The sequence below is a fragment of the Eleutherodactylus coqui genome, chromosome 1 (assembly GCF_035609145.1).
Source record: "Eleutherodactylus coqui strain aEleCoq1 chromosome 1, aEleCoq1.hap1, whole genome shotgun sequence".
Classification (NCBI taxonomy): domain Eukaryota; kingdom Metazoa; phylum Chordata; class Amphibia; order Anura; family Eleutherodactylidae; genus Eleutherodactylus; species Eleutherodactylus coqui.
The window spans coordinates 16011443-16029693 of NC_089837.1; the positions used below are offsets into that span (position 1 = coordinate 16011443).

At 45.4% G+C, this 18251-nt stretch overlaps 1 protein-coding gene across 4 annotated transcripts in view; it reads right to left on the reverse strand.

Moving 5' to 3' along the window:
- Positions 1-18251, reverse strand: part of MAPRE3 (microtubule associated protein RP/EB family member 3) — a 131067-nt gene that overhangs the window by 14924 nt on the left and 97892 nt on the right. For all 4 annotated transcript variants that reach the window (XM_066594391.1, XM_066594392.1, XM_066594390.1 and 1 more), the window contains 5 exons: positions 17634-17761; positions 17213-17358; positions 14571-14772; positions 7565-7713; positions 4437-4589 (listed from right to left, as the gene is read on the reverse strand). In XM_066594391.1, coding sequence (XP_066450488.1) covers positions 4437-4589; positions 7565-7713; positions 14571-14772; positions 17213-17358; positions 17634-17754 — 771 coding nt within the window. In that variant the 5' untranslated portion in view covers positions 17755-17761. The remainder of the gene's footprint in view (positions 1-4436; positions 4590-7564; positions 7714-14570; positions 14773-17212; positions 17359-17633; positions 17762-18251) is intronic.

Below are 18251 nucleotides of genomic sequence, written 5' to 3' on the forward strand. Positions count from 1 at the left end.
AAAAAGGAGGCTTCATAGAGAGACAGGGGAGATAAAGTATATATATATATATATCACACATCGCAGAAAGATGGAGCAGCCGCGACTTTTTGTCCTCTCGACACCGTATCATAAAAAACATCGCAGATGGAAAGGAAACCGCACAATCTGCGTTTTTACCGACTCTCGCTTCAGGCAAAAATTGCACGTTTTTCTCACCCGTGTGAAACCGCCCTTATAATTATCCCCATCACCATCATAAGAGAAAATGGCGACATGGCCCCAATGATTCTCCACGTGCTCCAATATCTCGGCTGGGGCCGGAGTGTCGTACAAGGTCTAGGATATTACTCTACACAGGCGCCATCACCGGTAACAAGTACGATGGGCCGGGCCGCCATTGTGCCGATTATGGTTAACCCTTCAATAACCATTGTAGCTGAAATGTAGGAAAGCTGTCCAAGAGATTTCACTTTACCTCAGTACTACAGCAACCAATCACAGCGCAGCTTTCACTTTACCTCAATAGTATAGCAACCAATCACAGCACAGCTTTCACTTTACCTCAATAGTATAGCAACCAATCACAGCGCAGCTTTCACTTTACGTTAGTACAGCAACCAATCACAGTGCAGCTTTCACTTTACCTCAGCTGTATAGCAACAAATCACAGCGCAGCTCTCACTTTAGCTCAATAGTACAGCAACCAATCACAGCGCAGCTTTAACTTTACCTCAGTAGTACAGCAACCAATCACAGCGCAGCTCTCACTTTACCTCTATAGTACAGCAAACAATCACACCTGCACAATTTGTTGCTATACTAAGGTAGATTCTCCTCAGTATATACACATAGAGGTGAGGTAGATTCTCCTCAGTATATACACGTAGAGGTGAGGTAGATTCTCCTCAGTATATACACATAGAGGTGAGGTAGATTCTCCTCAGTATATACACATAGAGGTGAGGTAGATTCTCCTCATTATATACACATAGAGGTGAGGTAGATTCTCCTCAGTATATACACACAGAGGTGAGGTAGATTCTCCTCAGTATATACACACAGAGGTGAGATAGATTCTCCTCAGTATATAAACATAGAGGTGAGGTAGATTCTCCTCAGTATATACACATAGAGGTGAGGTAGATTCTCCTCAGTATATACACATAGAGGTGAGGTAGATTCTCCTCAGTATATACACACAGAGGTGAGGTAGATTCTCCTTAGTATATACACACAGAGGTGAGGTAGATTCTCCTCAGTATATACATACAGAGGTGAGGTAGATTCTCCTCAGTATATACACATAGAGGTCAGTTAGATTCTCCTCAGTATATACACATAGGAGGTAAGGTAGATTTTCCTCAGTATATACACATAGAGGTGAGGTAGAGTCTCCTCAGTATATACACACAGAGGTGAGGTAGATTCTCCTCAGTATATACACATAGAGGTCAGTTAGATTCTCCTCAGTATATACACTTAGAGGTGAGGTAGATTCTCCTCAGTATATACACATAGAGGTGAGGTAGATTCTCCTCAGTATATACACATAGAGGTCAGTTAGATTCTCCTCAGTATATACACATAGAGGTGAGGTATATTCTGAGTATATACACATAGAGGTGAGGTAGATTCTCCTCAGTATATACACATAGAGGTGAGGCAGATTCTCCTCAGTATATACACATAGAGGTGAGGTAGATTCTCCCCAGTATATACACATAGAGGTGAGGTAGATTCTCCCCAGTATATACACACAGAGGTGAGGTAGATTCTCCCCACTATATACACATAGATGAGGTAGATTCTCCTCAGTATATACGCATAGAGGTGAGGTGGATTATCCTCAGTATATACACATAGAGGGGAGGTAGATTCTCCCAACTATATACACATAGATGAGGTAGATTTTCCTCAGTATATACACACAGAGGTGAGGTAGATTCTCCTCAGTATATACACATAGAGGTGATGTAGATTCTCCTCAGTATATACACATAGAGGTGATGTAGATTCTCCTCAGTATATACACACAGAGGTGAGGTAGATTCTCCTCAGTATATACACATAGAGGTGAGGTAGATTCTCCTCAGTATATACACATAGAGGTGATGTAGATTCTCCTCAGTATATACACATAGAGGAGAGGTAGATTCTCCTTTGTATATACACATAGAGGTGAGGTAGATTCTCCTCAGTATATACACATAGAGGTGAGGTAGATTCTCCTCAGTATATACACATAGAGGTGAGGTAGATTCTCCTCAGTATATACACATAGAGGTGAGGCAGATTCTCCTCAGTATATACACATAGAGGTGAGGTAGATTCTCCTCAGTATATACACACAGAGGTGAGGTAGATTCTTCTCAGTATATACAGATAGAGGTGAGGTAGATTCTCCTCAGTATATACAGATAGAGGTGAGGTAGATTCTCCTCAGTATATACAGATAGAGGTGAGGTAGATTCTCCTCAGTATATACACATAGAGGTGATGTAGATTCTCCTCAGTATATACACATAGAGGTGATGTAGATTCTCCTCAGTATATACAATAAGAAAGTGGGCAGCGCTCCAGAGAGTGGGAGAAAGGTAGAAATGGACAATCAATATGAAGTGCGAAAAGACTTGTGAGATGGGCACCGGTACGTAAATATCCGGAATCACACATCACTCCAAGGTCACAGAAAAGCTCTCTCACGCTGGTCATTGAGGACATCTCAGGGAGAGCGCCATGGTCAGTCCCAGGGGCAAGAGGTTTCACCATGGGATAGGCAAGACAAAAGAGTATGATAAAAAAAATATACCAGCGCTCCAGTGCTTAAGAGTATTAGGTGTTGTAATGACGGTGAGGTATATTGCAAGACGCACAAATGCAAAATACACTACTTACTTTACAGGGGTGCTTAGTGTAAAGCACCCCCGAGTCCCGGAAAGCAGGCAAAGCTTGAAAAAGGCCTATTGTTTGGCCGAAATGCGTTGCATATTAAAGAATATCATCATATATTCCATATCCTTTGCCTGCTTTCCTCAGTCTCCTCAGTATATACACATAGAGGTGAGGTAGAATCTCCTCAGTATATACACACAGATTGGAGGTAGATTCTCCGCAGTATATACACATAGAGGTCAGTTAGATTCTCCTCAGTATATACACATAGAGGTGATGTAGAATCTCCTCTGTATATAAACATAGAGCACTTACTTTTGCAATTAGCATTGAATAATCAAGTTGTGACCCCTTTAATTTTCTTATTTAGGACCTAAAGAATGCTCCTGCCAAATTTCATGTTTGTATGACACCAGGATGTTAGAGAATTAGATTTGATACATTATATAGGGGTGCCAATACTTTTGCATTTACCATTTAATAATCAAGTTGTAACCCCTTTACATTTCCTATTTAAGACCTAAACAATGGTCTTGCCAACACCGGGAAGTTACAATACATAGGGGTGCCAATACTTTTGCATTTAGCATTGAATAATCAGGTTGGACCCATTTACTTATCCTATTTAAGACTTAAAGAATGCTCCTGCCAAATTTAATGTTTGCATGACATCAAGAAGTTAAGAGAATTAGATTTGGTACGTTACACAGGGGCTCCAATAGTTTTGCACTTGGCATTGAATAATCGAGTTGTGACCCCTTTAATTTTCCTATTTAGGACATAAAGAATGCTCCTGCCAAATTTGACATTTGAACAACATTGGGAAGTTAGAGAATTAGTGGCGAGTCAGTGAGTGAGTCAGTCGGTGAATCAGTGAGTGAGGGCTTTCACCTTTACATATATAGATACCAGCTGATATACCCGGCTTCGCCCAAGTTCATTTGGTACTGGTGTTTATCTGGTGTTCACATGGAAAATCTTATGAAGTCGTGGTTACTTTAGAGATACCGAGGAAAAAAATATGTTCACCATTTTGCATGGTTCTTTGCGTTACCCAGGAAACACCACGTGGAGGTAACCATGCGATGTTTCCTTTATATAAAATGACATCCGGAAGTGAGAGAATTAGATTCCGTATGCAAAATTTGGACGCTAATTCTTTTGCGCTTAGAATTGAATAATTGAGTTGGGACCCATTAGCTTTTCCTATTTATGACATAATCAATGCTCGTGCCAAATTTCAAGTTTCTACGACATCGGGAAGTGAGAGAATTAGATTACGTATGTAAAATTTGGATGCTAGTTCTTTTGCGCATAGAATTGAATAATCAAGTTGGGACCCAATTACTTTTCCTATTTTGGACATAATCTATGCTTGTGCCAAATTTCATGTTTCTCCGACATCGGGAAGTGAGTGAGTGAGTCAGTCAGGGAGTCAGTCAGTGAGGGCTTTTATCTTTATACACACACACACACACACACACACACAGTACCCCTATATTATACACATATATACATACACAGTACATCCGGTACACATATACCCAGTAGACATGGCGTACCTCTGTGGCATATAGGATGTCGATGATTTTGGACATGACCCCCGCGCTCTCGCTCTCGTGTTCCTGACATATGAGCTCGATGTCTCGCAGTTTACTGAAGTAGAAATCTCGTTCTTTCTCCAGTCCGTCCACAGTCAGCTTCAGATCCATTAACTAAACAGCCGGGAAAGAGACAGACAGTGAATGACAAGACTGCAGACTCCCACCAACAATCACTCCGGAGCCCCACTTTTATCCCTTTATGTGAACATGTGCAGGTCTTATACCAATTACAGGCATCATTTATAGCACGGTTATGTCACAGTACAGGGATAACACGGTGATGTCACAGTACTGGGATAATACATACAGTGATGTCACAGTACTAGGATAATACCCAAGGTGATGTCACAGTACTGGGATAATACACACAATGCCACAGTACAGGGATAATGCACAAAGTGATGTCACAGTACAGAGATACACACAGTGATGTCACAGTACAGGGATAATGCATGCAGTGATGTCACAGTACAGGGATAATGCACAGAGTGATGTCACAGTACAGGGATAACACAGTGATGTCACAGTACTAGGATAATACACAAAATGATGTCACAGTACAGAGATAATACACACAGTGATGTCACAGTACAGGGATAATGCATGCAGTGATGTCACAGTACAGGGATAATGCACAGAGTGATGTCACAGTACAGGGATAACACAGTGATGTCACAGTACTAGGATAATACACACAGTGATGTCACAGTGCAGGGATAATACACACAGTGATGTCACAGTGCAGGGATAATACACACAGTGATGTCACAGTGCAGGGATAATACACACAGTGATGTCACAGTGCAGGGATAATACACACAGTGACATGACAAGTACAGGGATAATACACACAGTGACATGACAAGTACAGGGATAATACACACAGTGACATCACAAGTACAGGGATAATACACCAAGCGCTGTCACCGTACTGCGATAATACACACAATGATGTCACAGTACTAGGATAAAACACACAGTAATGTCATAGTACAGGGATAACACAGTGACGTAACAGTGCAGAGATAATACACAGTGATGTCACAGTGCAGGGATAATACACATAGTGATGTCACAGTACAGGGATAACACAGTGATGTCACAGTACTAGGATAATACACACAGTGATGTCACAGAACAGGGATAATACCCACAATGATGTCACAGTACAGGGATAAAACAGTGACATAACAGTGCAGAGATAATACACAGTGATGTCACAGTGCAGGGATAATACACACAGTGATGTCACAGTGCAGAGATAATACAAAGTGATGTCACAGTGCAGGGATAATACACACAGTGATGTCACAGTACGGGGATAATACACACAGTGATGTCACAGTGCAGAGATAATACAAAGTGATGTCACAGTGCAGGGATAATACACACAGTGATGTCACAGTACGGGGATAATACACACAGTGACGTCACAAGTACAGGGATAATACACCCAGCGATGTCACAGTACAGAGATAATACATACAGCGATGTCACAGTACAGAGATAATACACACAGTGATATCACAGTACAGGGATAATACACACAGTGACGTCACAAGTACAGGGATAATACACCAAGCGCTGTCACAGTACAGAGATAATACACACAGTGATATCACAGTACAGGGATAATACATACAGCGATGTCACCGTACTGGGATAATACACACAATGATGTCACAGTACTAGGATAAAACACACAGTAATATCAAAGTACAGGGATAATACCCACAATGATGTCATAGTACAGGGATAACACAGTGATGTCACAGTGCAGGGATAATACACATAGTGATGTCACAGTACAGGGATAATACACAAAGTGATGTCACAGTGCAGGGATAATACACATAGTGATGTCACAGTAAAGGGATAATACACACAGTGACTTCACAAGTACAGGGATAATACACCCAGCGATGTCACAGTACAGTGATGTCACAGTACACGAATAAGGCACACAGTGTTGTCATAGTACAGGAATAATACACACATGATGTAACAGTACAGGGATAATACACACAGTGACGTCACAGTACAGGGATAATACACCCAGCGAAGTCACAGTACTCGGATAATACACCTAGCGATGTCACAGAACAGGGATAATACACACAGTGATGTCAGCATACACGAATAATACACACAGTGATGTCACAGTACTGGGATAATACACACAATGATGTCACAGTGCTGGGATAATACACACAATGATGTCACAGTACAGGGATAATGCACAGTAATTGAAAAGTACAGCGATAATACACACAGTGATGTCACAGTACAGAAATAAAGCACTGAGTGATGTAACAGTACAGGGAAAATGCACACAGTGATGTCACATTACAGGATTAATACACACAGTGATGTCACAGTACATAGATAATGCACACATTGATGTCACAGTACAGGGATAACACGGTGATGTCACAGTACAAGGATAATGTACACAGTGATGTCACAGTACTAGGATAATACAAACAGTTATGTCACAGTACAGGGATAATACCCACAGTGATTTCACAGTACAGAGATAATAAACACAGAGTGATGTCACAGTACAGGGATAATGCACACAGTGATGTCACAGTACTGGGATTTTACACACAATGATGTCACAGTGCTGGGATAATACACACAGTGATGTCACAGTACAGGGATAATACACACAGTGATGTCACAGTACTGTGATAATACACACAATGATGTCACAGTGCTGGGATAATACGCAGTGATGTCACAAGTACTGGGATAATACACACAATGATGTCACAGAACAGGAGATAATACACACAGTGATGTCACAGAACAGGAGATAATACACAGTGATGTCACAGAACAGGAGATAATACACAGTGATTTCACAGTACTGGGATAATACACACAGTGATGTCACAGTACTGGGATAATACACACAGTGATGTCACAGTACTGGGATAATACACACAGTGATGTCACAGTACATGAATAAGGAAGCCCCTGTGTTTGACGGTTTGTAATACATGATCAAGGACACCAAAACTATAGACCGCTCTGCAACGGAAGGACAGGTGACATGGAGGTATCGGGTTCTGTCCTCTCACCTGCTGGTTTAACTCTGTTATTTGTGAGTCCAGCTCGCTGCCGCCATTCCTGGTGATCGGAGGGTTTTTCCTGATGGAGTGAGACACATTTTGTAACCGTGCTGGAGGCTGCATGGTCTTGGGACCCGTGGGAGAGGTTCTTTGTGGAACTGTAACCAGAAGAGAAACGAGGTGATTATGTGGTGGCAGGAAATAGTAATATTCTTTATTTTCCTCCTATCAACCTCTATCTCCAGCACTGCACACATTACTATCAGCCTCTATCCCCAGCACTGCACACATTACTATCAGCCTCTATCTCCAGCACTGCACACGTTACTATCAGCCTCTATCTCCAGCTCTGCACACATTACTATCAGCCTCTATCCCCAGCACTGCACACATTACTATCAGCCTCTATCTCCAGCACTGCACACATTGCTATCAGCCTCTATCCCCAGCACTGCACACATTACTATCAGCCTCTATCTCCAGCACTGCACACATTGCTATCAGCCTCTATCCCCAGCACTGCACACATTACTATCAGCCTCTATCTCCAGCACTGCACACATTACTATCAGCCTCTATCTCCAGCTCTGCACACATTACTATCAGCCTCTATCTCCAGCACTGCACACATTACTATCAGCCTCTATCCCCAGCACTGCACACATTACTATCAGCCTCTATCTCCAGCACTGCACACATTACTATCAGCCTCTATCTCCAGCTCTGCACACATTACTATCAGCCTCTATCCCCAGCACTGCACACATTACTATCAGCCTCTATCTCCAGCTCTGCACACATTACTATCAGCCTCTATCACCAGCACTGCACACATTACTATCAGCCTCTATCCCCAGCACTGCACACATTACTATCAGCCTCTATCTCCAGCACTGCACACATTACTATCAGCCTCTATCTCCAGCTCTGCACACATTACTATCAGCCTCTATCCCCAGCACTGCACACATTACTATCAGCCTCTATCCCCAGCACTGCACACATTACTATCAGCCTCTATCCCCAGCACTGCACACATTACTATCAGCCTCTATCCCCAGCACTGCATACATTACTATCAGCCTCTATCCCCAGCACTGCACACATTACTATCAGCCTCTATCTCCAGCACTGCACACGTTACTATCAGCCTCTATCTCCAGCACTGCACACATTACTATCAGCCTCTATCCCCAGCACTGCACACGTTACTACCAGCCTCTATCCCCAGCACTGCACACATTACTACCAGCCTCTATCCCCAGCACTGCACACATTACTATCAGCCTCTATCACCAGCACTGCACACATTACTATCAGCCTCTATCCCCAGCACTACATACATTACTATCAGCCTCTATCCGCAGCACTGCACACATTACTATCAGCCTCTATCCGCAGCACTGCACACATTACTATCAGCCTCTATGCCCAGCACTGCACACATTACTATCAGCCTCTATGCCCAGCACTGCACACATTACTATCAGCCTCTATGCCCAGCACTGCACACATTACTATCAGCCTCTATGCCCAGCACTGCACACATTACTATCAGCCTCTATCCCCAGCACTGCACACATTACTATCAGCCTCTATCCCCAGCACTGCACACATTACTATCAGCCTCTATCCCCAGCACTGCATACATTACTATCAGCCTCTATCCCCAGCACTGCACACATTACTATCAGCCTCTATCCCCAGCACTGCACACATTACTATCAGCCTATATCCCCAGCACTGCACACAATACTATCAGCCTCTATGCCCATCACTGTATAAATTACTATCAGCCTCTATCCCCAGCACTGTATACATTACTATCAGCCTCTATCTCCAGCACTGTACACATTACTATCAGCCTCTATCCCCAGCACTGCACACATTACTATCAGCCTCTATCCCCAGCACTGCACACATTACTATCAGCCTCTATCCCCAGCACTACATACATTACTATCAGCCTCTATCCCCAGCACTGCACACATTACTATCAGCCTCTATCACCAGCACTGCACACATTACTATCAGCCTCTATCCCCAGCACTGCACACATTACTATCAGCCTCTATGCCCAGCACTGCACACATTACTATCAGCCTCTATGCCCAGCACTGCACACATTACTATCAGCCTCTATCCCCAGCACTGCACACATTACTATCAGCCTCTATCTCCAGCACTGCACACATTGCTATCAGCCTCTATCCCCAGCACTGCACACATTACTATCAGCCTCTATCACCAGCACTGCACACATTACTATCAGCCTCTATCCCCAGCACTGCATACATTACTATCAGCCTCTATCCTCAGCACTGCACACATTACTATCAGCCTCTATCACCAGCACTGCATACATTACTATCAGCCTCTATCCCCAGCACTGCACATGTTACTATCAGCCTCTATGCCCAGCACTGCACACGTTACTATCAGCCTCTACCCCCAGCACTGCACACATTACTATCAGCCTATATCCCCAGCACTGCACACATTACTATCAGCCTCTATCCCCAGCACTGCACACATTACTATCAGCCTCTATCCGCAGCACTGCACACATTACTATCAGCCTCTATCACCAGCACTGCACACATTACTATCAGCCTCTATCCCCAGCACGGCACACATTACTATCAGCCTCTATCCCCAGCACTGCACACATTACTATCAGCCTCTATCCCCAGCACTGCACACATTACTATCAGCCTCTATCCCCAGCACTACATACATTACTATCAGCCTCTATCCCCAGCACTGCACACATTACTATCAGCCTCTATCACCAGCACTGCACACATTACTATCAGCCTCTATCCCCAGCACTGCACACATTACTATCAGCCTCTATGCCCAGCACTGCACACATTACTATCAGCCTCTATGTCCAGCACTGCACACATTACTATCAGCCTCTATCCCCAGCACTGCACACATTACTATCAGCCTCTATCTCCAGCACTGCACACATTGCTATCAGCCTCTATCCCCAGCACTGCACACATTACTATCAGCCTCTATCACCAGCACTGCACACATTACTATCAGCCTCTATCCCCAGCACTGCATACATTACTATCAGCCTCTATCCCCAGCACTGCACACATTACTATCAGCCTCTATCTCCAGCACTGCACACGTTACTATCAGCCTCTATCCCCAGCACTGTATACATTACTATCAGCCTCTATCTCCAGCACTGCACACATTACTATCAGCCTCTATCCCCAGCACTGCACACATTACTATCAGCCTCTATCTCCAGCACTGCACACATTACTATCAGCCTCTATCTCCAGCTCTGCACACATTACTATCAGCCTCTATCCCCAGCACTGCACACATTACTATCAGCCTCTATCTCCAGCTCTGCACACATTACTATCAGCCTCTATCACCAGCACTGCACACATTACTATCAGCCTCTATCCCCAGCACTGCACACATTACTATCAGCCTCTATCTCCAGCACTGCACACATTACTATCAGCCTCTATCTCCAGCTCTGCACACATTACTATCAGCCTCTATCCCCAGCACTGCACACATTACTATCAGTCTCTATCCCCAGCACTGCACACATTACTATCAGCCTCTATCCCCAGCACTGCACACATTACTATCAGCCTCTATCCCCAGCACTGCATACATTACTATCAGCCTCTATCCCCAGCACTGCACACATTACTATCAGCCTCTATCTCCAGCACTGCACACGTTACTATCAGCCTCTATCTCCAGCACTGCACACATTACTATCAGCCTCTATCCCCAGCACTGCACACGTTACTACCAGCCTCTATCCCCAGCACTGCACACATTACTACCAGCCTCTATCCCCAGCACTGCACACATTACTATCAGCCTCTATCACCAGCACTGCACACATTACTATCAGCCTCTATCCCCAGCACTACATACATTACTATCAGCCTCTATCCGCAGCACTGCACACATTACTATCAGCCTCTATCCGCAGCACTGCACACATTACTATCAGCCTCTATGCCCAGCACTGCACACATTACTATCAGCCTCTATGCCCAGCACTGCACACATTACTATCAGCCTCTATGCCCAGCACTGCACACATTACTATCAGCCTCTATGCCCAGCACTGCACACATTACTATCAGCCTCTATCCCCAGCACTGCACACATTACTATCAGCCTCTATCCCCAGCACTGCACACATTACTATCAGCCTCTATCCCCAGCACTGCATACATTACTATCAGCCTCTATCCCCAGCACTGCACACATTACTATCAGCCTCTATCCCCAGCACTGCACACATTACTATCAGCCTATATCCCCAGCACTGCACACAATACTATCAGCCTCTATGCCCATCACTGTATAAATTACTATCAGCCTCTATCCCCAGCACTGTATACATTACTATCAGCCTCTATCTCCAGCACTGTACACATTACTATCAGCCTCTATCCCCAGCACTGCACACATTACTATCAGCCTCTATCCCCAGCACTGCACACATTACTATCAGCCTCTATCCCCAGCACTACATACATTACTATCAGCCTCTATCCCCAGCACTGCACACATTACTATCAGCCTCTATCACCAGCACTGCACACATTACTATCAGCCTCTATCCCCAGCACTGCACACATTACTATCAGCCTCTATGCCCAGCACTGCACACATTACTATCAGCCTCTATGCCCAGCACTGCACACATTACTATCAGCCTCTATCCCCAGCACTGCACACATTACTATCAGCCTCTATCTCCAGCACTGCACACATTGCTATCAGCCTCTATCCCCAGCACTGCACACATTACTATCAGCCTCTATCACCAGCACTGCACACATTACTATCAGCCTCTATCCCCAGCACTGCATACATTACTATCAGCCTCTATCCTCAGCACTGCACACATTACTATCAGCCTCTATCACCAGCACTGCATACATTACTATCAGCCTCTATCCCCAGCACTGCACATGTTACTATCAGCCTCTATGCCCAGCACTGCACACGTTACTATCAGCCTCTACCCCCAGCACTGCACACATTACTATCAGCCTATATCCCCAGCACTGCACACATTACTATCAGCCTCTATCCCCAGCACTGCACACATTACTATCAGCCTCTATCCGCAGCACTGCACACATTACTATCAGCCTCTATCACCAGCACTGCACACATTACTATCAGCCTCTATCCCCAGCACGGCACACATTACTATCAGCCTCTATCCCCAGCACTGCACACATTACTATCAGCCTCTATCCCCAGCACTGCACACATTACTATCAGCCTCTATCCCCAGCACTACATACATTACTATCAGCCTCTATCCCCAGCACTGCACACATTACTATCAGCCTCTATCACCAGCACTGCACACATTACTATCAGCCTCTATCCCCAGCACTGCACACATTACTATCAGCCTCTATGCCCAGCACTGCACACATTACTATCAGCCTCTATGTCCAGCACTGCACACATTACTATCAGCCTCTATCCCCAGCACTGCACACATTACTATCAGCCTCTATCTCCAGCACTGCACACATTGCTATCAGCCTCTATCCCCAGCACTGCACACATTACTATCAGCCTCTATCACCAGCACTGCACACATTACTATCAGCCTCTATCCCCAGCACTGCATACATTACTATCAGCCTCTATCCTCAGCACTGCACACATTACTATCAGCCTCTATCACCAGCACTGCATACATTACTATCAGCCTCTATCCCCAGCACTGCACATGTTACTATCAGCCTCTATGCCCAGCACTGCACACGTTACTATCAGCCTCTACCCCCAGCACTGCACACATTACTATCAGCCTCTATCTCCAGCACTGCACACATTACTATCAGCCTCTATCCCCAGCACTGCACACATTGCTATCAGCCTCTATCCGCAGCACTGCACACATTACTATCAGCCTCTATCACCAGAACTGCACACATTACTATCAGCCTCTATGCCCAGCACTGCACACATTACTATCAGCCTCTATGCCCAGCACTGTACACATTACTATCAGCCTCTATCCCCAGCACTGCACACATTACTATCAGCCTCTATCCCCAGCACTGCACACATTACTATCAGCCTCTATCCCCAGCACTGCATACATTACTATCAGCCTCTATCCCCAGCACTGCACACATTACTATCAGCCTCTATCCCCAGCACTGCACACATTACTATCAGCCTATATCCCCAGCAATGCACACAATACTATCAGCCTCTATCTCCAGCACTGTATACATCACTATCAGCCTCTATGCCCATCACTGTATAAATTACTATCAGCCTCTATCTCCAGCACTGTATACATTACTATCAGCCTCTATCTCCAGCACTGTACACATTACTATCAGCCTCTATCTCCAGCACTGCACACATTACTATCAGCCTCTATCACCAGCACTGCACACATTACTATCAGCCTATATCCCCAGCACTGCACACATTGCTATCAGCCTCTATCTCCAGCACTGCACACATTACTATCAGCCTCTATCCCCAGCACTGCACACATTACTATCAGCCTCTATCTCCAGCACTGCACACATTGCTATCAGCCTCTATCCGCAGCACTGCACACATTACTATCAGCCTCTATCCCCAGCACTGCACACATTACTATCAGCCTCTATCCCCAGCACTGCACCCATTACCATCAGCCTCTATCTTCAGCACTGTACACATTACTATCAGCCTCTATCTCCAGCACTGCACACATTACTATCAGCCTCTATCTCCAGCACTGCACACATTACTATCAGCCTCTATCCCCAGCACTGCACACATTGCTATCAGCCTCTATCCCCAGCACTGCACACATTACCATCAGCTTCTATCCCCAGCACTGCACACATTTCTATCAGCTTGTATCCCCAGCACTGCACACATTACTATCAGCCTGTATCCGCAGCACTGCACACATTACCATCAGCCTGTATCCCAAGCACTGCAGATATGTAGGTTTGGGTGATGTCTGCTATACCTGATGTGATAATGGGCTTCTTGGGTTTGTTGAAGACTTGGTCTCCGGGGTTGGGTGCGGGTGCCACGTCCTGCCCTTGTCTTGCCAGCATGGGGTCGTACTCCTTCCCATCGTAGTTGGCATCAAAGAATTTCTTGAACCACTGGACAAACTCAAAGTTGTCTTGGAATTTCCCCTTCACTAATCTCTCTACTGGGATTATCTGAAAGCAAAGAGTTAATGACAACAATTCAGAGAGGAGGTAAGTGCCAGGGTAGCTCCCTCAGACGCCCGTACCCATCAGAGTCCTGGGTACTGTCCGGGGTCACATATACAGGGGGCGCCTCTGAACCCGGCACCGCACGCCCAGGAAAGCTGTAGAAATTCTGTCTTTGTGGCCCATTTGTTGCAACCAATCACAGCGCAGCCCTCATTTGACTGTAGCAGTAATAAATGGAAGCTGCGCTGTCACTGTACTGTCAGAGGCAGGCTACTGTATATAATATATATATACCCTGAAGGGAAGATACTGAGGAGAAGAATGCTATGGCGTCTGTAGGACCGGGGTCACATATATAACCTGCAGGGAGGATACAGAGGATACTGAGGACAAGAGTCCTGTGGTGTCTGTAGGACGGGGTCACATATATAACCTGCAGGGAGGATACAGAGGATACTGAGGACAAGAGTCCTGTGGTGTCTGTAGGACGGGGTCACATATATAACAACACATATATATTCTGCAGGGATGATACTGATGACAAGAGTCCTGTGGTGTCTGTAGGAAGGGGCACATATATAATAACACATATATACCCTGCAGGGATGATACTGAGGACAAGAGTCCTGTGGTGTCTGTAGGACAGGGTCACATATATAACAACACATATATATTCTGCAGGGATGATACTGATGACAAGAGTCCTGTGGTGTCTGTAGGAAGGGGCACATATATAATAACACATATATACCCTGCAGGGAAGATACTGAGGACAAGAGTCCTGTGGTGTCTGTAGGACGGGGTCACATATATAACAACACATATATATTCTGCAGGGAGGATACTGAGGAGAAGAGTCCTGTGTGCAGTCTGTAGGACAGGGTCACATATATAATAACACATATATACCCTGCAGGGAGGATACTGAGGACAAGAGTCCTGTGGTGTCTGTAGGAAGGGGCACATATATAATAACACATATACCCTGCAGGGAAGATACTGAGGACAAGAGTCCTGTGGTGTCTGTAGGACGGAGTCACATATATTATAACACATATATATCCTGCAGGGAGGATACTGAGGAGAAGAGTCCTGTCTGCAGTCTGTAAGACAGGGTCACATATATAATAACACTTATATACCCTGCAGGGAGGATACTGAGGACAAGAGTCCTGTTGTGTCTGTAGGACGGAGTCACATATATTATAACACATATATACGCTGCAGGGAGGATACTGAGGACAAGAGTCCTGTGAGCAGTCTGTAGGATGGGGTCACATATATAATAACACATATATACCCTGCAGGGAGGATACTGAGGACAAGAGTCCTGTGTTGTCTGTAGGACGGGGTCACATATATAATAACACATATATACCCTGCAGGGAAGATACTAAAGACAATAGTCCTGTGGTGTCTGTAGGACAGGGTCACATATATAATAACACATATATACCCTGCAGGAAGAATACGGAGGATACTTAGGACAAGATTCCTGTGGTGTCTGTAGGGGCACATATATAATAACAAATATATACCCTGCAGGGAGGATAGTGAGGACAAGAGTCCTGTGGTGTCTGTAGGACGGGGTCACATATATAACAACACATATATATTCTGCAGGGAGGATACTGAGGAGAAGAGTCCTGTGGTGTCTGTAGGACAGGGTCACATTTATAATAACACTTATATACCCTGCAGGGAGGATACTGAGGACAAGAGTCCTGTGGTGTCTGTAGGAAGGGGCACATATATAATAACACATATATACCCTGCAGGGAAGATACTGAGGACAAGAGTCCTGTGGTGTCTGTAGGACGGAGTCACATATATTATAACACATATATACGCTGCAGGGAGGATACTGAGGACAAGAGTCCTGTGTGCAGTCTGTAGGATGGGGTCACATATATAATAACACATATATACGCTGCAGGGAGGATACTGAGGACAAGAGTCCTGTTGTGTCTGTAGGACGGAGTCACATATACAATAACAAATATATACCCTGCAGGGAGGATACTTAGGACAAGAGTCCTGTGGTGTCTGTAGGACGGAATCACATATATTATAACACATATATACGCTGCAGGGAGGATACTGAGGACAAGAGTCTTGTGTGCAGTCTGTAGGATGGGGTCACATATATAATAACACATATATACCCTGCAGGGAGGATACTGAGGACAAGAGTCTTGTGGTGTCTGTAGGACGAAGTCACATATATTATAACACATATATACGCTGCAGGGAGGATACTGAGGACAAGAGTCTTGTGTGCAGTCTGTAGGATGGGGCACATATATAATAACACATATATACCCTGCAGGGAGGATACTGAGGACAAGAGTCTTGTGTGCAGTCTGTAGGAAGGGGCACATATATAATAACACATATATACCCTGCAGGTAGGATATACTGTATAAGGTGACGGTGATCTTACTTTGTCGACGCCCATCTTCTTGAAGGCGGCCTGCAGGACCTTGAAGTTGTGGATGAATTCGTGCTCCAGCTTCGCCTGGAACTTCACCTTCTTCAGTAAGATGCACCCGGGGAAGAGCATATCCATGAACTGACAGTAGGCGGCGCCTGCGGAGACACAGCGAGGGTGAGCGCCCTGTACGGAACATGGCATCACCATTAACCCCTTCACTTCCCAAGACGTGTATTTACGTCATGAAGGTTCAGTTATGATCCTGCTCTCTACATGGCGGCCGCTGACACCCTATTAACCCTTTAAATGCTCCCATCAGCATTTGGGGGTTCCGAATGCCCCCGCGCAATGAGACCACGCGGAACCATGCGGTTGCCATGGCAGCAGGCTTGTTAGACCAGACGCCTTGGAGTAGCCCCCTCCTCCTTACCTGAGCACAGCTGCTCTATCTTGGTGTAGTTGAGCTGTATGGAGTCGTTGACCCACGCCAGCATGTCATGGCGGCTCAGGTTCTCACTGGTCACAGACGTGGAATAAACATTGACCGCCATCCCCCAGCTGCAAGACAAGAGACCGTCATAACGTACCGCGCCAAAACGTCTGCAACCACCTCACGGACAGACTCCTCCCTGGCATCAGGATCTCTGCTTGCTGTCAGGGGTTCGTTCCCGCCGAGGTAAACGCGCCACATGTTACACGGAATACGGAAGCCCTATTCATCTTCTATTCTGGCGCTGATTGATGTCATTGGTGCGGCGTGACTCCGGGGTGAGCGCGCCATATATTCACCGCAGGCAGGGGGGCAACGGAGTGAAAAAGGCAAGTATCACGTAAAGGCATCAACCCCCCGGAATACGCAGCGCGTCCGTTAATGTGCTGCGTCTTCACGGATCCAAATCTGCGTACGGCTCTGTGTGAACGAGCGCTGCAGCCGCCACACAACACTTACAGCGTTTACCGCCGCATTCCAAACGCCGCGCTAAACACCGTAAACGCCTCGATGATTTCAGTGAGGCTTCGCAGACTGGCGTGCGAACGCCGCGATTTC